The sequence below is a fragment of the Anser brachyrhynchus genome, assembly GCF_964034855.1.
Source record: "Anser brachyrhynchus genome assembly, chromosome: 15".
NCBI classification, from domain to species: domain Eukaryota; kingdom Metazoa; phylum Chordata; class Aves; order Anseriformes; family Anatidae; genus Anser; species Anser brachyrhynchus.
The window spans coordinates 17,395,156-17,419,381 of NC_137733.1; the positions used below are offsets into that span (position 1 = coordinate 17,395,156).

Here is a 24,226-nt window from a genome sequence, read left to right on the forward strand (position 1 = left end):
CGGGACCCCTCCCCGGTCCCCCGGGACCTCCCCCAGCACCCCCGGGACCCCCCCAGCACCCCCCTAGACCCCACCCCTCAGCCTCCCAGGACCCCCCCCCAGTCCCCCCGGGAACCCCCGGCACCTCTCCCGGCCCCCCGGGACCCCTCCTAGTCCCCCCGGGACCCCCCCCCCCAGCACCCCCGGGACCCCCGGCGCACAGACGGAGCCGTCCCGCACACAGCCGTTTAATGTCCCTCAGCTCCGCGGGGCGCCGGGCGCCGCGTACCGGTAGAGGCAGACGCTGCCGTCGCCGCGCCCCGCCAGCAGCCCCGCGCCCGCCGCGCCCCAGCGGACCAGGGCCCAGCCCCCGGCGGGGCCGGGCGGCAGCAGCGCCGTGCAGCGCCCCAGCAGCAGGTCCCACACCGCGATGGCTCCCGAGGACAGCACGGCCGCGGCAAGGGCGTCCTTCACCTCGCCCTCCACGTACCTGGGGGCAGACGGGAGGGTCACGCTGGGGAAAAGGCGAGTACAGCGCTTTTTAAATCGCGCCTCTTTTCGCCCAGAAAATTAACGAGCGAATTTAAGCCAACCCTAGGAAGCTGGGTTATGCTCCATACTGCGTCTCCAGCACACCTGAAAGAAAAGGCTGTTAAGGCAACCCCCCCCTGCTCTCGGCACGTGAAAGTTGTTCCGTCAGCCACGATCTCAATCTGCTAATCCTCGTGCATGTAGGAAATATTACGACGGATGCAAGAAAGCGCGTTGCAAGACTGAGTCTCAAAGGGCTTAGTCTTCAAAACACAAGATGGAGAAAGGAAAAGGTCATCTGACTGCAAACAGCTGCTTAACATCAATAAACCTAGCAAAGCATTATTTAACATCACAAAGGCTTGGAACAGTCTCATTTGCAGAGACTTTCTCAGGAGGTTTCTGACTAGGGAGCTTGCCTGGTGAATGCAGTTACAGCATTTCCACAGTCACTTTCTGTGGAAAAAAGAAAAAAGCGTGCAGCACGCAGAACATCAGTTCTCCTGCTTGCTCACAGAGCCCCGGTGAGCAGAGCCCCTTGCTGAGCCGTGACGCAGGGAGCTCAGAGGTCAGCTCCCAGACTTGGCAGGAAGCGGGCAGGAAGCAGCCCACACCCTCACTGCATTCTAGCATATGTGCAGCGCAAATGGAAGTGACGGATGGCAGCCCCCTTATCATTGTCAGGACGGCAAGTGGAACCGCGCCAGCAGTGCTGCTCAGCTCGCTAATGGATTCTCCTCCAAAACCCCCTCCAAGGTATCGTGAAGATGAGCACGCAGGGTCCACAAAGTACTTGCCTTCCAGCATGTCCGGGTGGCAGGGAAGAGAAGATGACTCCAGTGCTTCTGGCTGTTTTGGGGTTGAATGCGATCACCCGGAATGCAGGATTTCCACAGGACTCGCTCTCTTTGGCGTGTGGATGACTTAAAACAACAAACAGAAGGCCCTGATACAAAGAGGAAAAACACATCACTAAAAACAACAGTAAGAGGGGAAAAAAACCAAAGAATTTTCCAAAAATTAATTGCTACATTCTCCCTACAATCAAAGCCCCGTGGACAGTAATGCATTATTTTTACGGAATAAAATAGAAATGGTTTACTTTCCTTATCAAATTAGATTAAAAAAAAAAAAAGCAGCTGCTGACTGATAAGAGCTGATGCAATACAGCAGAATGACAGCTCAGTGATCCAAAGGATTTATGCACTTACCTTTCTGCTTGGAAAAGCTAAACTTGCTGTAGGATCCAGGGACATTTAAAGTAAAATTTCTGGGCCTCAGTTTAATCCCTAGGAACTTATAAATTTAACAAAACTCCATACAGACCAGCACAGCTGAAAACAGCAGCTCACAGAACAGCCATAGGCCAGCATGAAATATGCTCAGATAGATGTTCAGAGGAAGTCTCCAAAGAGTCTGACTCAAACCATCATCATCAGACAAGACGTTCTTGTCTCAAAAGGTTAAATGCTGACTGGAAACAATCAAATCCTTGATAAATCACAAAATCTACCTAGAATCACAACAGAGGTGGAAGCAAGTGACAAAGAATCACGTGTGAAACTTGGCTTTGATCAGTTTATGTTCCTCGGGGATGTACATTAATGATAGCCAGTTCAAACAGATTTTCTGACGACGGCAACATGCCATCACCACGCTGGCAGCTACCCGTGAAATGGAAGAGACTTACCAAGCATATGGGCAACAGTACGCCTGCTACCCACATACAAGATGACCTGGCCTATGCCTTGGAATACGCTTTGATGCATCACGCTCGCTTTATCAGTCAGTATACTGCAGAAAGCCAAGAATTTGAGGTAGCCAGTGTGGCTAGCAGTTAAACTGTTTTCCTCTGAAATATCTTCAGTGAATCTCAATTGAGATGACATTTCAATCCACTCTAGAAACCCACTCCTTCAAGTCGCCACCACCGTTAGTGCAGTCCATGCAGAACTGCGTGCCTTATTTCACATACGTACAGAGTCAGAATATGCTCGATGGCAGATCGAAGCTGGGTAGGAATAACCAACATGCATCTTCTTCAGGAGCTGGCCAGTTTTCAAATTCCTGCAGTTGGTGGAAAGACAAATTCTGACTGCATGTCCATCCTCAATCTGGTATTTTCTAACCTTAGTTGTAAGCCTATGCACTATGCGAGACGGACAGTTTCGGTTTCACAGAAACCAAACTAAAACACAACAAGAGGCCACAGGGAGGGATATAATGAATCGGACATAAAAGCAAGTGCAATTATAGCAGCATAGGTCACTCACTACCCATCTAACTGCACACCAGTTAAAGTGCCAGAGTAGGCCCTTTGACAATTATCGTTTCACTGGTAAATCAACAGCCAACCAATGCCACTTGGTAACGTCTGCAGCTGTCAGAGCCACGACTTACACCCACAAGCTAAATCATTTAATTGCATTAGAAATACTGACCAAACAACAATGCTGTTCACTGCAGTGGTGCCGACCAAGGCATCTTTCACTCCTTCTACTTCAGCAAAAGCTAAAACGGTTTCTTCAGGGGGCATCAAAGTCTGTCCGTGCTTGCTCCTGAACAGCAAATGCAAGTAAGTGAGAACAGGCGGCCAAAACAGTATGTTCTACATTCAGCACACCACCAGAAAGAAGAGGAACCAACACCTTTCTACATCTTTTCTTCCAACTGCCGCACTGAGACCAGACCAAACCAGAAGACTCACCTTCCTGTCTCTGAAAACGATACTACTTCCACTTCCTGCTCTTGCATGCTTCTGCTGCTGCTGACCAGCCTCCTATCCTTCAGCCCAAGAACAGCTTTTATATTCCCAGTTTTTACTAGTGATTGCTTGAATGAGTCATTCTCAGAAGAATAAAGCAAGAGCCTAAATTAGGAGAAAAATATGCATAATGACAGAAGGAAGCAAAATTCAAACATACCACAGCATATAAAAATAAGCATATGCTTAAACAGTCTAGCACCTCTAGGGTGAATAAGCAAATCTTTTCAGTTGATTTTTAGAAATCCCTCCCATATTTTCCAACTGTTAAAGCAACTGAGAATGACTCATTAGTAAGAGACAATTTCAACCACCACACAAGAGGAGAGTTAAGCTGCAGCTATTCAGGGTGCAAAGCACTAGTAAGAAATAAATACGGCACCTTATTTCTCCAATCTCCAGATTTCCCAGTGCTATACAGATGAGATTACAGGTGTCCAGCAGAGGAATGATCTGTATTACAGGAATCTAGAATAGCAAACCAAGAATACAGCGTCACCCACAATGTTCCTCTTCCTTTGACTTCACTCCCATTTTCTAGAGTGTTTCACGTAACATTACATGGGGCAGAACGAATTTTCAGACCCCTCTGAAGAAGCACACTTAGATGAACAGCTGAACTTTCGCTGAACGTTTACCTAAGCAAATAATCCCTATTGATATGAATCAAAAGATGTCTGCAGGGAGCCTAAAGATAAGAGCACAAGAGAGAGGCTGCAGTGCAGCCACCACTCAGTACATGAAGAATCAAATTCCAGCAGGTAACATGCAACCATACAAACCACTGGCCTTCTGCATCAGCAGCATAAATCACTGCCCTCTCTTGCCTGATGCAATGAAATATTTACGCCACCTAAAGAACAAACCTTGTATCCGAGCCTGCAAGCTCCCTGTATCTTGGGAATTAACACACCGGTGCAAGGAAGTTGTTCTAAGTTCTAGAAATTAAGATTGTGTTCATACCTCTCCAAGCTGCCAAGTATAGACCTTTCCCCAGTGGTCGGGTGCCAGAGGTTTCCACAAGGAAACCGAATTCTCACAAGCAGTCACCACACACAGCTCTCTGCAGCCCGCTGCTTCCCACCACACGGTGCTCACGTCCACAGCACAAGAACTTGAAGAATCCTGTCCAAAACAAAACAGTGCTGGTTTTCTTCTGATGGATATGGTTGTCTAACATGGAGGTCCGGACTGAAAAGTTTGCTTGTGGTGACTCAGTGTGACGAGAATTTGAGGCTAATACTTAATTCTCAAGATGTTTGTTTTTGACTAAAGTGCCAGTAAGGCACCAAGGAAAACAAACCTGGTGGGTTGCACCCTCTGAGCAGTGAATAAATTAGCTCACTTCACAAAAATCACTTGTCACCGAAACCAACAGGGTCCCCACTGAGCTCACAGCTGGAGCAGGGCTGGAGGCACCACGGCGCAGCCACAACAAAGCCCGAATACCGCCTACCTGTAGTCCTGCGCCTGCTTCCCTTACTTCACACACAGGAGACAGGACTTGCAGTTGTACAGACTGTTTAAATCTGAACAAAGCGAGGGCATTCTCTTCTGCCCCGTAAGAAAGTTTTCAATTTCAGCCATATTATTGTTGGCTGAACCCAGGGTTTCTTCTTGAGCAAAACTTTGCAGTTTAGCTTGGAAAAGCTAGAGGTGACCCAGCCCCCTGCGAGCTCATTTGGAATTCTGTTGGCTTTGCCACGGATGTTGCTTCCTTGCCTGCTAACCCTGCTCTACCCCCTGCAAGGTAAGAGGACAGTGAAAGGGCCCCAACGCAGGACGAGACGGCTCAGCTGTGCAAACAGTCCTGGGCAAGATTTGCCTCGGTCACAGCACATACAGGCAAGGCTCTGTTCCAGAAGGCTGTGAACATCAACACACAGATTTGGCAATGCTGTAGTCCCCCTGCCCTGCAAAATTTGCTCCTTACTGGGTTACTTAGTCCCTGAAATGGTGACAAGAGGCCATGGGACAGGTACACTAGGGATGCAAGGACTCAGATCATTTTACCTGGGGCTGAAGAAAAATGCAGCAGTTCTGTTTGTTAAGGTACTTGCATGTGTTTAGAGATTTGTTATTCAGAAACAACCAATGAAATCCTTCCCCAGTCAAATGGACATATACGGGAACCCAGCCTTTCAGCATGCTTTACCACAAGTGAAGACAGAACTGATTAAATTAGGCAGCAATCTGTTTTTTTTTTTTTCTTCCAACTAGCCATCATGCATTTTTATTGCATTTTTGTTAAACTCTGTATTAAAGAGATGCCACTGACTCAGTAAACAATCGTCAAATGTTATCCTACCTTTAGCTTTGAAACAAACTGCAAGTTCTCTTCTGTCAAGCCATCAAACAGTACTGGAGTTGACTGTTCTGCTTCATTTTTTTTCTGCACAAACAAGAAAAAAATAAGATAAATTCAACTTCAAAAATTACATTCGGCATTTGCAAGAATGAGGCAGAAATGTAAATTCACTTTGCATGCAGCAGAGAGCTGTGATAGGAGCACCTTTTTGTACTTGCATGCCTTTGAAAAATAAGAGATCCCAGACAGGTTATTCCCTGTTTTCACCTGGAAACTGTTTTTCAACACCACTTTGCATCTCTCAGACCCATTCTCACCGTCAGAGACAAGTCATTTTTTCAGCACTCCTTCCACATGTTGGACGTAGGAGACAATCCTAGCTGTACTGTTCGTTAAGGCAGACCAGCATTACACGGGTGCCAGAAACCTTTTGTTCATATACACGTTCCGAATGTGAGCACTGCCACCCACATCTCCAGTCTTATTAAGTAGGATTTTAAAGAGTTTGCTCTTGAGGTTAAAAGACCTTTAGGCAACAGATGAAAACCAAACCCTTAAAAACTCAGCTAAAAGACCGGCAGGGCTGGCATGCAAAGAGGCCTTTCCTCAGAAAGGTGAGCCTATGGAAGAGGGGACTCACCCAAAAAACTAAGGCTTAGTACCCTTGGCAAAGAGGCCAGCTTGTTACCTGTTCAGGAGATCTGCAGGATCTCTGCTGTTTGCTCTGTGATTGCTGATGCTTCTCCAAGGCCACAGCCTCGTCTGATCTATTATTAGGGTGTCTTTCAGCTTCTAAATGAAATGTTGTACCTTGTCCTTCCTCTTGTCTAGCAGATCCCGCACCACGGCTGTCCAAGTGCAGTGGAATGGCAGAGTCTTTGCATTCCCTATCATCCACGACCCGGGCAGGTGCTTCTTGAGAGGAACGCAGGCTGACTTGCAAAGGAGGTACAGAACATGTACTGGGGAAGAGCTCACTGCAAACAGATGGTAGAACAGCTGGGGTTGCACCCAAGACAGGGAAAACAGATGAGGAAATGTGAGACTCGGGCTGAACAGGAGCACCAGTTGAGATAGTCCCCACGGGAGTAAACAGCAATTCATGTGTGGAAAGTTCCATCTGGGAAGCCGGGCTTTCCAAATGAGATGACTTGGGCGACCCGCTTTTGAGCAGTGAAATCAGATTCCTTTTGAGCCCTTTTTCTTCTGCCTTCATTTCTGCAGCTTGCACGTCCTCTGAAGCCAGACCATCCCCAAACACACTAGGAACAAAAGCCTCCAAGTCATTCACAGGGGAAGATTCACATTTCTCAAGTTTTAATAGTCCAAATTCCTCGTCAGGTAGATGAAATTCTTCAATACCCAGTTTGGGGACCAGCCACTGGTGACTGCGGAAGGAAAAGAGAGAGCTGGAAGTACCGGCGCCTGTAGCAGGAAGACCAAGAGAAGCAGTACCCTCTGAATCCATTTGATGGCCGGGTCCTCCTTTGCTCTCATCTAGACAAACACAAGAATTCAAGAGAGAACATCACATCAAAACACAAACAGCAACTAGCTGGTTCAGAATTTCTCATCTAGAGTGTCATCTATTTTCCAAAAAAAAAGGAACCATACCCATCTTAACTCGTGGAAGTGGCACTTTCCTGGAAATACACACTATTCCACAACTGCTCTGCATCAAGCCTGCAGCTAAAATATCACTGCCAAAGACAGTCAAAACTAACTGAGTGCCCGACCAGTTTGTTTGGGTTTTCTCCGCACATTTTCTCTTTCTACAATATTCCTGGACTTTCAGGTATACTAATCTTTGTTTCACACTTGTCAGTGCTAAAAAAAAATCATTAATATGCAGACTCAGTTGGACAAACAGAGATTTACATCCATTTACTGGAAAATCAGGTAGAGTGTGCACAACATCCACTCCAAAAGGAAAGGCAGCTTACGAAGTTCCCAGCCCTGCTCCTTATCCATGCACAGCCGTTCATTTTCTGTCACTGTACTGAGGCAGAAATTTCTGGAATTGTGCAAGGAACACAGGCACCACAATGATCTAAATTTTAAAAACAACTTGTCAAGAAAAAAAAAATAATTAACCCATATCAGACTTTCTTGAATAAAAATAAGTCGGTGCAAACAGCAGTGCATGAACTCACTCATGTGTTTCCTTGCCTTGCTCTTGGGCTCTAGTTTTAGGGAGTGCTTGTATTTGATGAAATACCTTTGGAGGCTTGACTGTCTCTCTGTCTTGCAGAGGAACGCAGGGAGCGGCGTGGAGGGACGTTAATTGCTAGAAGCTGTTCAGCCCCGCAGGCTGCTTGCACGTGCTGACTCTTAACATGTTCCACCGGAGATTTATCAGATTGACACACACTCAGCTTGCGTTCCAGATCACCTGTGTGGCTGACAAAAGTTTCGTTCCTTGGGTTTGGAGAGTCACTTTTCTGCAGTGGATTTTGAACCTGTTCTAAAAGAGTCTTACGGCATTTGCCAAGTACTTGGCTTCCACCAGGAGGATCAGCACTTGTCGGCTGTATCGCACCAGTTGCTCCAGACCCAAGAGCTGCAGCAACAGACAACCGTCTCTCTTCCAAAGATGATTTTTCAAGATTAGCTTCACAGTTTTCCTTTTCACTCGGATACTCATTTGATAGCGGGCTACTGCTTTCCCTTGGTGTTAGGAGATCCAAACTTTCTACGAGTTCCTGTGACGTTTGATTCACAAGAGGTTTGCAGGCAGACTTTCTTCTTCCCTTTTGTTTCCTCTGCGATCGCCTCTGATCTCGCTTTGTGCTTGTGATGCTGCTTTGAGAAATTGACCCCGGTGAATTGCTGCTTCCACTGGATGTAAGAAGAGTTTTCTGAGGACTACTTGAATTCACTGGATCATTTTCCGTACAAAGAAAAGGGAATGGCACAACTGCTGACTCCAAATCATTTTCAACCGTTTCTTGGGAGGGCTGACTTGAATTGGCATCTTTCTGCTTGCATTTACTTCGCTGACCTTTCTTGCTCCTGCCCAGCTGGCTAAGAATTACAGCATCAAGGTCCACTTTCCTCTGGCAATTAGACATGCGTCGAGTTGTCCTGACATAGTATTCAACTGGAAAGAGAAGCCCCTCAACCATCGTGCAGGAACTCAGTGCACTTTCAGGAGCTGTTACATTTTCTAGATGAGAAAGTCTAGACTGAATTTCAAGCTGTTGATTCTCCAACAGTTTCTCAGCATTGCCCAGAGCAAGATCTGAAGGAAAGGCATTTAAACCACCAGTGTCATTCTCATTTCCTTCATGGCTTTTGCTCTCCTTAATTATCTTGTTATTTCTGCCAGGGGGCAATACTTCATTTTCTGACGTTAAACCCAAGAGCCTGCGTAATTCTCCCTGATCTTTGTGTATGCTCTCACTGCCCGTTTGTTTTATTACCCTGAAAGACTCTTTTCCACCATCACCACCGGCATCAAGTAAAACAGATTCACCATTCTCTGAACACAGCTGTGCAGGCTCACGGTTATCGGATGTGGCCACAGCACCTGGGGACTCGGGCTGCCAGACATCACTGCTGTCCCCCGGGACACATGACCATAACTCAGGCACTCCCAGAGGGAGACTGTCTTCAAGCACGTCTTGTAGAACTCCCAATTCAGCATCTGGAGGAGTTAAACTGTTTTCTTGTTTCCCCACGATGCCTGGTCTGGACTCGCTTTGGGCATTTGCCTCAGTGCTTGAGAAACTGCTTTGCCTGAAGACTGGTGACCGAAGTTGCTCTGCACTGCCAGTTTGATTTTTCACCGTTTCATCAGCCTTGATTCGATGCACACCATGCGCCGATTCCCTTTTCTCTGATATCAGAGCCTTTGTCCTCCTCCTCCTCAGCTTCATCATGCTTCTCAAGGTTTGGGTTTTTTTCTCCGCAGTTGCAGGCCTCGAGACTCCACAGCATGCATTGTCCTGGCGAGCCTGTATGCTTTCTGCCCGTGAGCTGTCCTGCAAACCAACTTCATTACTGACAAATTCAGGAGCGTGTTTAAGTGTGACAGAAGTTTTCCTCTCTGTGTCAGGAACCGAGCAGGTTTCAGGCTGTAAGGGACAGGTTTCGTGTTTGTCAGCACTAGGAGATTCGCTATCTCTGGAACCTGTTGGAAAAAACCTCACATGCGTAAAGCACTCCCAGCAAGGTCACGCCCAAGGAGAACATCACACAATAAAGCTGGACGACTTTGGAGAAGTGAGAGACTGGGAGCTTACAGTCGCGATCAGAGGGCACCAGCGGACGCGGCAGAGGAGGGGAGGGAAGTTACCGCGAATGGAACGATCTCGTTCTGTTCCAAGGGCCGCCCGCCGAGCACCGCGGGCAGGGGACGCGCGAGGACGACTCGAGCCCGAGCTGGGGCGGCTCAGGGGGGCCGCGGGGCACCTCCCGGTCCTACCTGCGGGGCTGCGCCGCCCCCCCGGCTCCGCGGGCCGCCGCGCTCCGTCCTCCGCCGCCGTCCTCCCGGCGTGGCTCCGGGCCCGCTCGGCTCGCCGCGCCCGCTGGGGACACACGGGGGGGAGCGGGGCTCGGACCGGCCTCCGGGCACCCCCCCGCGGGCCCTGCCGGGCCCGGCCCCGCCGCCGCCCGCCCCGCTCACCCGCAGCCGGCTGACGGTCTCGCTGTACTCCCGCCGCAGCAGCGCCAGCTTCTCCCGCAGCTGCGGGACACGAGAACGGCGGGTCGGGGTGGGGGGGCGAGCCGGGACGGGCCGAGCCGAGCCGAGCCGCCTGGGCATAGCCCGGGCCCCGGGCCCGGTCCCGGTCTCGGTCCTGATCCCGGTCCCGGTCTCGGTCCTGATCCCGGTCCCGATCCCATCCCGGTCCCGGTCCCGGTCCCATACCAGTCCCGATCCCGGTCCCGGTCCCGGTCCCATCCCCGTCGCGGTCCCAGTCCTGGTCCCAGTCCCGTCCCCGTCCCCGTCCCGGTCCTGGTCCCATCCCCGTCCCCATCCCCGTCCCCGTCCCGGTCCCGGTCCCATCCCCGTCCCCATCCCCAACCCCGTCCCCATCCCGGTCCCATCCCATCCCCGTCCCGTCCCGTCCCGCCCCGCCCCCCCCCCACCTTCTCCCTCTCGGCTCCGCTCAACGCCGCTCCCGCCGCCGCCTCGGCCATGGCCGCCTCCTCCCGTGCCCATGGCAACGGCGCCGCCATTGGTGGCGCCCGCGGCGGAAGCGGCGGCCGGCGGCGGGAAGTGACGCGCCGGAAGCGGGCGGCGGCCGGGCGGAAGCGGCGCGGCCATGGAGCTGGGCGAGATGCTCTACAACAAGTCCGAGTACATCGAGACGGTGCGGGGCGGGGGGGGTGGGTGGTGCATCACCGTCATCCTCCCCATCCCCGTCCCCCTCATCCCCATCCTCATCCTCATCCCTATCCTCATCCCCCTTATTCTCATCCCCGTCCCCCTCCTCATCCCCGTCCCCCTCACCCCTCTCCGCTTGTCCCCGCAGGCATCGGGCAACAAGGTGAGCCGGCAGTCGGTGCTGTGTGGCAGCCAGAACATCGTCCTCAACGGCAAGGTACGGGCGGCACCGGGTCCGGCTCCAGCGCGGCGCTGGGCACGGTGTCCGGCAGCGGTGCAGGGACAGCAGCTCGCTGACCTCTCCCTCCCTCCTCCAGACGATAGTCATGAACGACTGCATCATCCGCGGCGACCTGGCGAACGTGCGGGTGGGGCGGCACTGCGTGGTGAAGAGCCGCAGCGTCATCAGGCCACCCTTCAAGAAGTTTAGCAAAGGGTAAGAGCGCTCCTTCCTTTGCGGAAGCTGAAATCTGCACGCTTAGAACGTTCCAGTTTGGCTAAGGTCCAGCCCTGTCCAGAGGGATAGGTTTCCCTTGTAACGATTTTATAATTAAGTCCCTCTACACCCGCCTCCTCAAATTTGCAGCTTTACCTTGAGGGCTAATGTTCCGTTCAGACTAATGTGAAACGGCTGTGATGTAGTTAAATAGCGAAGCAAAGAACACGTTTCACTCGTTCTTCACTTGTTTGTGATGTCTTCGTGGTGTTTATCGGGGCCACCTTTTAGAAATATCTGAGAAAAGACCAGTTACTGTTCAGTCTTCCATAGCATCACGTCTGCCTCTGGTTTTCCAGTTGGACACAGGAGACTGCAGTGCAACTTTGGGCCCAACAGTCCATACGTTGTGCCACCTGAGTAAATGACTCTTCTGTCGCAGGGTCGCTTTTTTCCCTCTCCACATTGGTGATCACGTGTTCATAGAAGAGGACTGTGTTGTCAACGCGGCCCAGATTGGCTCCTACGTCCACATAGGCAAGAACTGTGTCATTGTGAGTGCTCTTTCTCAGTCTTTCCTTGAGTCTCTTGCGTATTGTTCAGGCTTTGTAGCGGCAGAGGAGAGGTGTGTGTATCAGCTGCTAGGAGCGAGCGTGCTTACTGCGTGCTGGTCCATCCTTCACAGGGAGCGGTGCTCTTGATTTTGCTGTTCTGAGGACGGCAGATACAGCTGAGCACTGTTTGGAAAACCAGTACCAACAGCATCGTCCCTAATTTAGGCACTTCCTGAATAGCCGTTGTCCCCACGGCAGGGGAGGCAGCCTTTTCACAGAGCGCAGGCGTAATTGTGTTGCTGTGCAGACAATGTGAAATAATCAAGGTCTCTGCTGAACTGCAGAAAGCCTTGCTATGTTACTGCATGACTTGGGTTCTGGGTGCAAACTGACATAAATGAACGTGCAGTTGCAAGTATGTGTGTTAGTCAAGAGCAAAAGGACTTCTTTCCTTAGGAAAAGATGGATTGATACAGTCCTTCAAGTACTGTTGGGAAGAACATTCAGGGCAGAGATCTATTTGCGTGATCTTGTATGCAGATTGTATTTTGAAGAGTTAAACCTGTTGAAGCTTAGGTAACTTATAAGGACTAAGCAAAAGCCTCTAGTATTTTAAGTACAAGTTCTGTCTAACTGGTGTTTTAGGGTCGTAGATGCGTTTTGAAAGACTGCTGCAAGATCTTAGACAACACAGTGCTGCCTCCCGAAACAGTGGTCCCGCCTTTCACAGTCTTCTCGGGCTGCCCAGGTATGCTCCCTCTAATTTTACTTGTACGTAAATGTGGATGAGATGGATATTCTTACATTAAAACAAGACTGCTATGGCAGAGACTCCTACTGGCATTTTGTACCTAGCAGTGAAGGCGTAGGACACTCGGTGAACTGAAAAGTCACAGTTTGATTTGTGAACCTTGCTGCTGTGCTGTGTGTTTGGGCTGTGTGTGTTCACTCAGAACGATCCTGCTGTGTTCTGCGCGAGAGAAGAGCCCTTAGCTGCTCCCGCAGTATTTCCTTGCAGTTCAATCAAAGTAGCTGCTCTGAACATCGAATGTAAGCTCATTTCTGCTTTCTCGTGCAAGAACACCGATGGTCACACTCTTGTTCTTCTTCCAGGACTCTTCTCTGGTGAACTCCCGGAGTGTACCCAGGAACTCATGATTGACGTTACAAAGAGCTATTACCAGAAGTTCTTGCCACTCACCCAGGTCTAGTAGCCTATTTACCGCGTTTCAGAGCAGTAAAGGCGCGTAGGAGTATTTGGGGGCAGGGAGAGGAATTTGTTCCGAGAGCCCAGGCCGTGGCCCTCTGCTGTTCCTGACCCCTCCTGTGCGCGTTCCTCAACACCAATGGTCTGGCCAAGCGGTGCCCTGGGGAGGCTGCTGTGTCTTGTTGTGTACCCTTTGTATGCTCATCTGAATGTAATCCATTCCATGTTGTCTGAATTGTGTCATTAAATGTTCTGGAGTTAGGAGAGCTGGTTCTGTTCCCTTCGGGGCAGCACCTCCACGTTTCAGCTGGGGAGCAAGGCAGAGCTGACAGAACATACTCCGCAGCCAAAGCCTGTCTTTCGTGTCTGTTCTGATCCTGACCCAAAGCCAAGCGGGTTTTCTGCTAGAAGCAGCCTCCATGCTAGACCAGCAGTGCTGTGTGGCTGATGGACTTGTTACAGGCAGATATTCACCACGGTTCATTAGAGGCAATGCTTTCCTTCGGAAAAACATTTGCTGATGCACAGGCCTGTGTTTCGAGGTGGCTAGTGTCTTCCTTTTCTCCCTGTGGACCGAGACTCTCCTGTGGGGACAGGATATCTTTCAACATCCTGCGATTGGCTTTAGAACTTCGGGTTGACATTGAAACTATCTTTATACGCCTTGCCCGTGTCCTGGTATTGGCTGTGGCAGAGCTAATTTTGTTCACAGTAGTTCGTTTGGTGCTGTGTTTTGTGTTCGTGATGAAAAACAGCATTGATAACACGCTGGTGTTGTAGCTGTTGCTGAGCAGTGCTTGTGTTCGGTCAAGGCCTCCTCTTTCTCGTGCCGCACTGCCATCGAGTAGGCTGGGGTTGCACAGGAAGCCGGGAGGGGACACAGCCAGGACAGCTGACCCAGCCTGGCCAAAGGGGTATCCCATAACACGACAGCAAGCTTGGCAATAAAAGTTGGGGGCAAGAAAGGGCGAAGGGGTCATCTGGAGTTACGGCATCTGTCTTCCCAAGTCGCTGTCAGATGTTGCTTTCTTTGAAGCAGCTAAATACCTGCCTGCTGGTGGCAGGGGTGAATGAATTCCTTATCTCGCTTTGCGTGTGCTCCTGTTTTATCTCAGCCAGTGAGTTTTCTCACTTTCCCCTTTCTGATTCTCCCTCTCGTCCCGCTGAGGGGGAGTGAGCGAGCTGCTGTGTGGTGCTTGGCTGCCTGCTGCCTGCTGGGGTTAAACCACAGCAGCCTGACAGGACGCTTCTTAGCTCTTAGGATAGACACCGGTGCGGTGCTCTTGCCCATCATGCAGGGTTAGGATGCTCTTTGCTGATGCACGTTCTTTCTCCTGAACATTGCAGACCTTAGAGAGCCAAAAGGCTTTGGAAAGAGAAGTACCGTGCCACTCTCAGAACTCAGTGCAGCAGCAAGTGGGGAATTAAAAGCAGACACTGGAGGTGGGTGAGAGAATGCTGCAATTGTCCCCATTTGTTACCCAGTGTATATATGTGCAGAAAGCTCTTTGGTGCTTCTTTGCATTACAAAACTGAAGATAGAAATTCAGACATCTTGGAAAGAGTGAACATTTCATTTTGGACAAGTAATACAGCAGGAATAATTCTTCCTGGGAACGGCTGTACGCAAGTTGGAGGCAGCTGACGCTTGTGGGTACCTGACTCAGTACCAAACAATTGGCCAAAAGTGAATTTGCCTGCTCTGTCCGTGTTACATCTTAACATCAGCCCTCTGTAACTCCTAACACTGGGGCTCCTGCATGTTGTAGCATAGCAGCAGGAGGCCAGAATGCATTTGATAACGTAGTGAGCATACAGCTGGGAGATCAGCAGCCCTGGGGCCTCCAGCTGCTGTATATAGTGCAAAGTACTGATACCCCTCAAATAGCAAACAGCTGTACAAGTACTAAGTGTGTAGTGACTGCTGTTAATCAAATGTAAAACCACTGTCTGGTTTGTTTGTATTTTACTGTACATAAATTAAAGCCTCTTAAGTTGTTCAAGTAACTCAAGGTTGTGACTTTTCAAACCAAACTTGAGACCAGCGAGGTTCCTGTTGTGCCTGTGCACAGGAGCCAGTCTCTTGGTCTGACTCCGACAGCACAGTGTCCGTGCATTGAAGAAGTGAAGTGCGGCGTGAAACAGCTTCTGCTTCTGTGTCTGAGCTGATGGCTTTCACCAGCAGATCATTCCAGCGTTGCTGGTCCATAATGCCTCTGCTAGAGCACGACTTTGCTTCACGTCTTCGTGCTGAAGTGAGAGTGCCAAAGCCACCACGGTGACTGCGATGCTCTCTGCAGCACGGGAACTTCAGACTCACTATTTGGTACAGAGGCAGCTCCCGTAGTGTTGCTTCAGGCATTTGGAAACGGCCTGCTCTTGGAATCTGGCCGTTCCAGATGGTGTGACCCCTGCAAGGAAAGCAGGGGCTGGAGCTAGCTTGTGGCAGGAAGCACAGCTGGGACAAGAAGACAAAGGGTTTTTTTGTTGCAGCTGCAAGAACTGGGCTGAAATCTCCGATGCAATAGATCAGTTAGGTCACCTGTCTGGTTTCGAGAGAGGTAAAATGTTTGCTAGAAGCCCAGCTCCAGCAGGACAGTTGTATCACCTAGTCCCATACTGGCTAGGACTACCTGTTCCGTGACAGCTGTGCTCCTCAAGCCTCCCCTGAAGCGGGAGTGCAGACAAGTGCAGACGGCAGCTGTGCACTTTCTGTGATCTTCTAGGCCGGGGTTACGTCCGTGTGAAAGGCCCGGGCTTGCCACTTTTTGTGGGCGGAAAAAATATCCAGTTGCAAGTGTTCTTGTACTATGTGTGTACTGCAGGCAGCTTTCTCATTGACTTCAGCTTTGACAAATATTCAGTTCCTCCTGTCCAGAATCTTACCAGCCCTTGCAAAAGCCCTTTGCTGTGAGGGGCTATAGGAGGCCTACCCGGTCACAAGGCCTGACGGGGTTTGGCATTCCCACAAGATTTTCTGCAGGTCGGACATTTAGGTGTTTGTGCTGCCGCTTGTGAGTACTACTTTGCCCCATTAAGTGGCCATCAACCGTCTCTCGAAGCGTGGGAAGCAGCAGCGAGCCTGGTCAGGGAGGGCCCCTGTGTGTGCTGTGTTACCGTGTGTCGCTGCGGGGTTCCCACACCACGGCCCTCTTCACCGGGATTGCTTGATTAAAGACCACCGAGGGGCAGTGCGAAGCCGCGCTGCGGGACTGGGAGGGGGCAGGAGGAGGCGGCTGCCAAATTAAGGGAGGCGAGTCTGAGAGTGGAGTTGTCTCAGAACGATGCATTTCCATGCCCACTCGAGCAGCACAGCTGCAGTGCACGGAGGGGTACGTAGGTGCACAGACCGTGACGCGTTTCTCAGCCTGCGCTGCCGTCCAGCAGGCTGAGCAGCCTTCCTGCCTTAATTAAAACCTGTTTTGTTGTCTCCATCAAGGTGGCCTCTGCCAGGGTCTAAAAAGTCGCCACCGAAGATCCCAAACGCCCAGCAGCGTTAACATTCCTTAGATTTGGCTCCTTTTTCCTGTCCTCTGAAGCATCCCTCTGACCCGGGCTCACCTCTGCGCCGCTGCCAGCTCTCTGGAAAGATGGAGTGCGATGAGGCGGCAGCACGCTGCTGCGGCCCCTGGCGAATAGTTGCCTGATGTCAACGTGCAGTGCCGTGCAATAAAGCATGACTTCTCACAGCGGGCTTTGCTGCATAGCTGAAGCGTAGCTGTAGGTGTGGGGGAAGCGCTCTCGGGGAGGGAAATTCCTTCTTTCAGGAATCTTTTAGAAGTGGTTGCTTCAAACACTACGTCCCTTGCTTCCCTGGTCCCATACGCGTTATTCCAGTTTGCTCTGACCAAGGCTGGCGGGCCGTGCTGGTCACTCTTACGCAGGGCATGGAGAATCCTCAGGAACATGCAGCTGGGGCTTCACGATGCTCCTCTCTTCCACTTGGTGTCCGCTGTCAGCTGCTGGGTGTTGCAGGGTAGATGCTAATGTTTTGTTCCAGAATTGCAGCTGCTAAGTACGAGGAGCGGTGAGGAGCTGCTGACTGTTGGAGGGCTCTGTGGGAGGCAATGACGGTAACAAACTGGTTCAGTGGAGGCTACGTCTGCTGTGCGTGGAGCAGAATTTCCTGAGGTGGTCCGATGCCATCAGAGAAATCACAGTTTAACTGTTGGCTGCCTGCCCTAGTGATCACAGGGCTCCTTGTTTGGTCTCTTGGGCGCATCTTGTGCTCTGGGCTCTCAAGCGAGGGCTGGACTCGGAGCTACCCTGGGAAGATGACTGGCTGGAGCACGCGGCTAGCCTTTAGCTGTGGACACATCTGCAGTCCCCGAGGCCCTAGCAGCCTGCAGAAGCACGGGACATGCTGGCCAGGCATCTGTTCTTTCCTTGCTGGGGTAAAAGAAGCAGCTTTCATTAGTGGGGAAGGGAAGCCATGGGAGAGAGCTGTCCTCGTTCCAGTTTCAGTAGGGTGGGACCATGCATGCCCGGGGGGAGAAAGCAAGCCCGTGGCCGGAGCTGCCGCGGCTGGATCTTGCACTGTTCTTGGTCATTTTCCGTTGACGTTTTCTTCTGTGCCAGCAGGTAGCAAGATCGGATTAGGGGACGAGAACATAACGTTAAGTTTGCTCAACAAATGACACGGGGCTACCAGAAGGAGCCCTGCAGGCCCCCGTGCACGTGGCCTCTCGGTGCCGTTCTCCTCGCAGCGCTCCTCCCGATGGCCGGGGAGGGGGCGGCGCCCCCGGGGGGCCCGGGACGCTCAACGGGCAGAGCCTCAGCCCGGGGGGCGGGGGGGGGCTGAAGGGAACGCCAGGGGCGGGCGGGGCCCCACGCAATACAGGTTGTCGAAACTTGTCCCGCATTGTCCAGGCGTGGGGGTCAGCGTGGCGGCGCGCTCCGTGCGCGGGCCGTGCCTCCGCTGCGCAGCGCTGCCGGGGCCCGCAGGGAGGTGGCGGCCCGGAGCCGCCCGGTGCGGGCAGGGCGCGAGGCACGGCCGGCGGGGGGCTGCTCCCTGCGGGGAGCGGTGCGGGAACGCGGCCGGGGGCTGAAGCCCCGCACCTCCGCCCGCTCCTCGGGGCGGGGGGGGGGCGGGGGGTGCCGGGCCGGGGCCGCCCCCGGCCGTGCCCCTGCGAGGCGGGGGGCGGGGCGCTCCCATGGTGCCCCGCGGGGCGCGGCGTGGATTTTAAATCCTCGCGGCCAATGGGCAGCGCCCGCGGCCCGTAACGCTCGGCGCCGGGGTTTGAATCCGCCGCGCGCCGCCGGCACCGCGCCGACACCGCACCGATACCGGCACCGATACCGGCACCGATACCGGCACCGATACCGGCACCGATACCGGCACCGATACCGGCACCGCCAGCACCACCGGCACCGCGCCGATACCGGCACTGCCGGCACCGCACCGGCACCGCCCGATCCCCACCGGCGCCGCCCGCACCGCGCCGCTCCGCTCCGCTCCCCACGGCCCGGCCCCGCTCCCGGCCCCGCTCCCGGCCCCGCTCCCGGCCCCGTCCCGCCGCAGCCCCCAGGCCCGCGCCATGAGCGCGGCGGGCGGGCGGCCGTCCCGGGCGGCGGTGCCGGCGGAGGCGGCGCGGGGGGGAGGAGGCGGCGCGGCGGCGGTGGCGGTGGGCGCCAAGGAGGTGCCGAAGGTGCTGGTGGACCCGCGGACGCGGCGCAGCTACGTGCGGGGCCGCTTCCTGGGCAAGGGCGGCTTCGCGCGGTGCTACGAGCTGGCCGAGGCCGAGAGCCGCGAGGTGTTCGCGGGGAAGGTGGTGCCCAAGTCGCTGCTGGTGAAGCCGCACCAGAAGGAGAAGATGTCCATGGAGATCGCCATCCACCGCAGCCTGGCGCACCGCCACGTCGTCGGCTTCCAGAGCTTCTTCGAGGACGCCGACTTCGTCTACGTCGTGCTGGAGCTCTGCCGCCGCAGGGTGAGGGCCGGGGCCGGGGCTGGCTGCGGGGCCGGGGGGTCCCGGGGGGCTGGGGGTGGCGCACCCGGTGCTGACCGTGTCCCGCAGTCGCTGCTGGAGCTGCACAAGCGGCGGAAGGCGCTGAGCGAGCCCGAGGTGCGCTACTACCTGCGCCAGACCATCCTGGGCTGCCAGTACCTGCACAGCCACCGCGTCATCCACCGAGACCTCAAGCTGGGCAACCTCTTCCTCAGCGACGACATGGAGGTGAAGATCGGTAGGTGCCACGACGCCCTGCTGCACCCCTGCCGCCGTCCCGCGGCGAGGACCAGCCAGCCGGGCACTCCCTGCTCACGCTCCCGTCTCCCTCCCCCTCTCTCCCCAAGGTGACTTTGGCCTGGCCACCAAGGTGGAGTACGATGGCGAGCGCAAGAAGACGCTGTGTGGGACTCCCAACTACATCGCCCCAGAGGTGCTGGGCAAGAAGGGGCACAGCTTCGAGGTGGACATCTGGTCCATTGGCTGCATCATGTGAGTAAATGTCTCTTGTCTGGCCATGGCACCTGCTGGGCGTGAGGCTGGGCAGTCCCTGCGGTCTAGGTCTCATTGGCCCCGCGAGGTCTTGGTGTGCGCTGAGCTTTGGATTTGTTGTTGCCAGAGCGCCTGCCATGGCTGAGCACTGCTGCCAGCCTGCACTTGACCTCCCAGGCGCTCTGCGCACACAGGTATGTGTGCGTGCCTATAGACTTGTATGCTATGCAGCACGGCTGTCTTGAGGCCTTTTCCCAGAAGTCCTCGCTTCTAACTGGGGCTTTCTCCAGATCCCAGCTTCCCTTTTCACAGCGGGCAGGAACCAGGGACAGTACATGTAACTGCCAGCTCTGTTGTGCTTACAATGCCAAGTGTGTTCCCTCTGCCCAGAAAATTGCAGGATGTGCTTATGGTGTGGTTCCTTCTGCACATGAGTCCTGTCTCTTTGCTGGCTTATATAAAACTGATACACGTTTTTGTCTGCAAACACACAGGTATACTCTGCTGGTGGGGAAACCGCCTTTTGAAACCTCCTGTCTGAAAGAAACGTACATCCGAATCAAGAAGAATGAGTATACTATTCCCAAGGTATGATGCTTCCCACGGGTGGGTCCGTTCACCTTGCAGCCATTCTTGCATCCTGTTTCTGGCACTTCGGCGGGCTCTCGCCTAACGGCGAAGCAGCTCTTATTGCAGCGTGCTAGGAGGGGGTTGTCTCAGGTGGCGGTGGAATGAATCTGTAGGGCCAGCCCCTTCCTGAGGGGCCAGCAGCACCTTCTCGATTCAGAAGAAAATCTGAGCTGGGTGCTCGGCCCGCGGGGTTAGATGGATTTGCTCAAGTCCAGCCACAGATGAGGCCTGGGCCAAGTCCCATCTCATCCTGCGGCTGTCAGTTTGGTTTTGCTAAAGACAGTTGAATTTTAGCTTTGAATGCTGACAGAAAACCACCCTCCATACCTGTGTAACTGTTTCCCCAGGCTTGCATCCTGCTTGCCTGAGCAGTACGGGAGCTCTGCTCTGAGCAGAGCTTTGCCTGTGTTGTACACCCAGCGCCTTTGCTGCTAGCGTGTGCTTGTCCCCTGACCCTTGTCTTTGAACTCTGGCTCTCTCCTCTTAGCACATCAACCCTGTAGCTGCTAACCTCATTCAGAAGATGCTAAGGTCGGACCCTGCCACGCGCCCAACTATCGACGAGTTGCTGAATGACGAGTTCTTCACCTCGGGCTACATCCCCAGCCGCTTGCCCACCAGCTGTCTCACCATCGCGCCGAGGTTTTCAATCGCTCCCAGCGGGCTTGAACTGAACGGGCGAAAGCCGCTGACTGCACTCAACAAAGGTAAGTGCAAGCGAGGACTATAGATGCAGCTCTGGATGAGAACCTGCCTGGCCTCCAGCAGCATGCAGACCCATTGGTAGGGAACGTGGTGCTGCCTCCCGCTATTCTCCCAGTTCTTATGGAAACTGGAGCATTTTGTGACTGAGAGTCCCTGCTCTTTACCCAGAACCAAAGTAGGGATGAAGTGCTTGCAGTAGCTTCAGCTATGTGGTATATGAGGTGTTTCTTACAGCTAGGGTAGGATGTAAATCTGGTGCTTTTAGAAACCTACTTCCTGGTCATGCCTCTGCCATCTTCTTTCTTGGCCCAGGACCAGACAGCCCTGCAGTAGAGAACTTGCCTGAAAAGGAAGATGTAGCTGGGCTGCGGGAGCTAGGAGACGCTGTTGGCTGTCATTTAGCTGACATGTTACAGCAGCTGACTGCAGTCAACTCAGCCAAACCCTCCGAGAGAGTGGCAGTGAGACAAGGTGAGTCTGGGGACAATCCCACAGGCACTGGCCTTCTTGGATAACTTCTCTGTCATTCTTATGCTGTTGTCTGAAGTGAGGAAACCAGCTGACCTCAACTTCTACCTGGAAGGCTGAGAAGCAATGTAGAAGCTACTCGCCTTCCTCTTGGCCTTGCTTGCTTGTTGTGGTGCACAGGATACCTTGAAATGTCTTCTAACAAACTCCTTTCCTCTTTGCAGAAGAAGCTGAAGACCCAGCCTGCATTCCCATCTTCTGGGTTAGCAAATGGGTGGACTACTCAGATAAATATGGTCTAGGTAAATAATTATGGTGGCAATACTTCAGCCTTTTCTAATTTCTGAAGCAGCTGGAGGATGCTCTGATTTGGGCATGGTATAGGTCTGGTTCTTTAATCAAGTTATTCTAGTGGGGTGGGGTTCAAGACCACCACCAGGAACATTACCAAACACTCAGTGAATCCAGAGTAGCTGTCACTGAACATCCACTCTGGCTACCTTAAGAGTGGCAAACAGCTATGTGTTGCATGACCCCATGCATCCAGGGTGGCTGGACTCGCTCTGCAGGGAGCACGTGTACTCAGTGTGGGAGTTAAAGTTGCTTCTGCAGCAGATGATGCAACAAGGGAGGATGACGAGTCCAGAGGAGGAAAAGTGCCTCCTAGACCTTTGTAAAGAGGAGGATCTTTAGGCTTGGTGGGGTACCTGTCGGGGGAGCCCTAGATAACACAATCCTCTCCCTCTGTATTTCATATAACCGGGGGTCCCATGCATGTGATGGTCTAACAGGCTCTCTTTTGAACTAGGTTATCAGCTGTGTGACAACAGTGTTGGGGTTCTCTTCAATGACTCCACTCGTCTCATCATGTACAACGATGGGGACAGCTTGCAGTACATTGAGCAAAACAGCACTGAGTCCTATTTCACTGTGAGATCGTATCCCTCTGCCTTGAACAAGAAGGTCAGTCCTGGGGACAGGAGCCCTTTCCGGTGGGTGGCTGCTCCTGGTGAGACTTCTGCCAGCCATATGGGGCTTTGCTGCTGGGTGGGCTCTACAGAGAAACATCTATGACTTGGAGGTGCTTGCGTTCTGCAGGCTTCCTCTTGGCCAGTAAAATGTGGCCTGAAAGAGAAACACTGGCTGCCTGCACTGTTTATTTCTAGTTACTAACTGAGGCTCATTTATGAGCAGCTTCACAGAAATGAGCACTCACAAGACTTACATAGACTGAAGTGTTCAGCAAAGTGAGTCTCAAGTATCACCAGAGTTAACTTTGAAAATTTGCATAAACTTGTGCAGTGACCACTCAAACTCTGAAAGACATAAGGAGTCCCTGGGTCTGTGATAGCAGCCCTTGCCCTCCACAGATAGCAAGGGTCATCCTCAGCCTGTCTTTCATAGCCTCTTCTATCTGCAGATAACACTATTGAAATACTTCCGGAACTACATGAGCGAGCACTTGCTGAAGGCAGGTGCTAACATCACACCTCGGGAAGGAGACGAGCTGGCACGTTTACCCTACCTCTGCACATGGTTCCGGACTCGTAGCGCCATCATCCTGCACCTCAGCAACGGCACTGTGCAGATCAACTTCTTCCAGGTGAGGATGTTGCTTTGACTCTGCCAGGACTGTAGCTCTAGCTGATCGAACAGCCCTGCTACACACAGCGCTACGTGGCAAGACAGCGATCCCAGCAGGGGCCTATAACCTGAGATGAAGCTTTGCCCAGTGAATGTAGCACTGGAAAGCTCCGTGCTCTGCTTGCTGGTATCTAAACCATCCAGTGACTCGTAGCTTGCCAAGTGGCTGCTTCCTCTAGTAGAAGTTTCACCAGGGAGCAGTGTGCTCAGGATTGACGCTGTGTTCTCTCCCTACAGGACCACACCAAAGTCATCTTATGCCCTCTCATGGCTGCTGTCACATACATAGATGAGAAACGGGACTTCCGCACGTACAAGCTGAGCCTCATTGAGGAGCATGGATGCTGCAAGGAGCTGGCCAGCCGACTACGCTATGCTCGCACCATGGTGGAGAAGCTCCTCAGTTCAAAGTCTGGCTCAGCCCGTGTGAAACCCTCTGCTTAGGTCTTGGTCTTGATGGAATCAACATCTGTGCCAAACTGGCCCAGCTGTGGACAGGGACGTCTGTTAGCATCCCTGCTTGTACTGTAACCTGCCATCACATAGCTGGGCTCCCGCTCCTGGGTATGGCCTAGCTGCCCCCAGGGGAGCCCCTGATGCTGTGAGGAATGGTCCTGTGTTCACTGTGAGCGGTGCACAAAGGGGCTTCTTGCTCCTCCCTCCCAATACAAAGTCTATTTTTTTTAATTACATATATAGTCTTTTTTCATAATTTCCAAAAGCTTGACTCAAAACAACCCTCTTGTTGGAGGTTCTTGGGCCTTCTAATGAGACGAAGTGTGGGGTTCTCCCCAGAACTATCATGTAAGTTTATTTGTACATGTCTGCCTGATGCTCTGGGCTCGTTCCATTTTGTAACAGCATAAGTAAGATATTTAACATGCCCCAGTTGGGACTGAGCAGTCAGCCTTTTAATACTGAACTTGACCTACATGAAAGCTAAACTTTTGTATATTGCATAACTTGATTAAAGATTGTTTGCTGTATAGCGCCTGGCTTGTCTTGACTCCCTTTGGCTCCTTGTAAGAGAAGTAGCAGCATGTTGCCCCCAGCTTTCCCCCCTGCATCCCCTGACCAAGACCTGTCATCTTCAGGAGCTTGTGCTGTGTGATTCCTAACAGCCTCGGGCTGAGCTGAGCCCTGGACTTGCCCTTTGGCTACACCAAAAGAAAACACAAGGAACAGACTGGGGGCTTATCACAGGAGCTGTGCTCTAATCAGTACCTGTAGG

General features: G+C 52.7%; 3 protein-coding genes across 7 annotated transcripts; 2 read left to right on the forward strand and 1 right to left on the reverse strand.

Moving 5' to 3' along the window:
• Window positions 1–211: 211 nt before the first annotated feature.
• PALB2 (partner and localizer of BRCA2) lies at window positions 212–10,851 on the reverse strand (the record flags this gene model as incomplete). 3 transcript variants are annotated; one of them, XR_013939695.1, is made up of 14 exons in its annotated part: window positions 334–469; window positions 616–966; window positions 1,308–1,456; window positions 2,490–2,577; window positions 2,952–3,068; window positions 3,218–3,379; window positions 3,657–3,742; window positions 4,238–4,399; window positions 5,583–5,666; window positions 6,271–7,079; window positions 7,801–9,714; window positions 10,009–10,111; window positions 10,210–10,269; window positions 10,674–10,804. XR_013939695.1 is itself a non-coding variant. In XM_080556905.1 (13 exons), the coding sequence occupies 13 exons, from the start codon at window positions 10,761–10,763 to the stop codon at window positions 238–240; spliced, it is 4,056 nt and encodes a 1,351-aa protein (XP_080413031.1). In that variant the 3' UTR covers window positions 212–237. The 3 variants fall into 3 exon arrangements, 2 of the variants coding, with proteins under 2 accessions (XP_080413031.1, XP_080413032.1); XM_080556905.1 differs by lacking the exon at window positions 616–966 and having other exon boundaries at window positions 212–469; XM_080556906.1 differs by lacking the exons at window positions 616–966; window positions 10,009–10,111; window positions 10,210–10,269 and having other exon boundaries at window positions 212–469; window positions 10,674–10,851.
• Window positions 10,784–16,814, forward strand: DCTN5 (dynactin subunit 5). 3 transcript variants are annotated; one of them, XM_080556922.1, is made up of 8 exons: window positions 10,784–10,897; window positions 11,060–11,128; window positions 11,229–11,347; window positions 11,790–11,901; window positions 12,547–12,649; window positions 13,015–13,106; window positions 14,456–14,551; window positions 16,548–16,814. In XM_080556922.1, exons 1-7 carry the CDS (start codon window positions 10,850–10,852, stop codon window positions 14,534–14,536), a joined length of 624 nt encoding a protein of 207 aa, XP_080413048.1. In that variant the 5' UTR covers window positions 10,784–10,849; the 3' UTR covers window positions 14,537–14,551; window positions 16,548–16,814. The 3 variants fall into 3 exon arrangements, with proteins under 3 accessions (XP_080413048.1, XP_080413047.1, XP_080413049.1); XM_080556921.1 differs by lacking the exon at window positions 16,548–16,814 and having other exon boundaries at window positions 14,456–15,115; XM_080556923.1 differs by lacking the exon at window positions 14,456–14,551 and having other exon boundaries at window positions 10,785–10,897.
• A 1,471-nt stretch (window positions 16,815–18,285) lies between these two features.
• Window positions 18,286–23,981, forward strand: PLK1 (polo like kinase 1). The gene is made up of 10 exons (XM_080556914.1): window positions 18,286–19,038; window positions 19,126–19,294; window positions 19,404–19,548; window positions 20,043–20,136; window positions 20,666–20,885; window positions 21,196–21,354; window positions 21,576–21,653; window positions 22,160–22,314; window positions 22,772–22,954; window positions 23,233–23,981. The coding sequence occupies exons 1-10, from the start codon at window positions 18,646–18,648 to the stop codon at window positions 23,437–23,439; spliced, it is 1,803 nt and encodes a 600-aa protein (XP_080413040.1). The 5' UTR covers window positions 18,286–18,645; the 3' UTR covers window positions 23,440–23,981.
• The last annotated feature ends 245 nt before the right edge of the window (window positions 23,982–24,226 follow it).

Bases quoted from the DNA above. Each gene is read 5' to 3' on its own strand.
- DCTN5 (XM_080556922.1), top strand. From the start codon at position 10,850: ATGGAGCTGGGCGAGATGCTCTACAACAAGTCCGAGTACATCGAGACG. The intron at 11,902-12,546 runs GTGAGTGCTCTT...CTGGTGTTTTAG, and splicing joins TAGGCAAGAACTGTGTCATT to GGTCGTAGATGCGTTTTGAA. The intron at 12,650-13,014 runs GTATGCTCCCTC...TTCTTCTTCCAG, and splicing joins AGTCTTCTCGGGCTGCCCAG to GACTCTTCTCTGGTGAACTC.
- PLK1 (XM_080556914.1), top strand. From the start codon at position 18,646: ATGAGCGCGGCGGGCGGGCGGCCGTCCCGGGCGGCGGTGCCGGCGGAG. The intron at 20,886-21,195 runs GTAAGTGCAAGC...TTCTTGGCCCAG, and splicing joins GCTGACTGCACTCAACAAAG to GACCAGACAGCCCTGCAGTA. The intron at 21,355-21,575 runs GTGAGTCTGGGG...TCCTCTTTGCAG, and splicing joins GAGAGTGGCAGTGAGACAAG to AAGAAGCTGAAGACCCAGCC.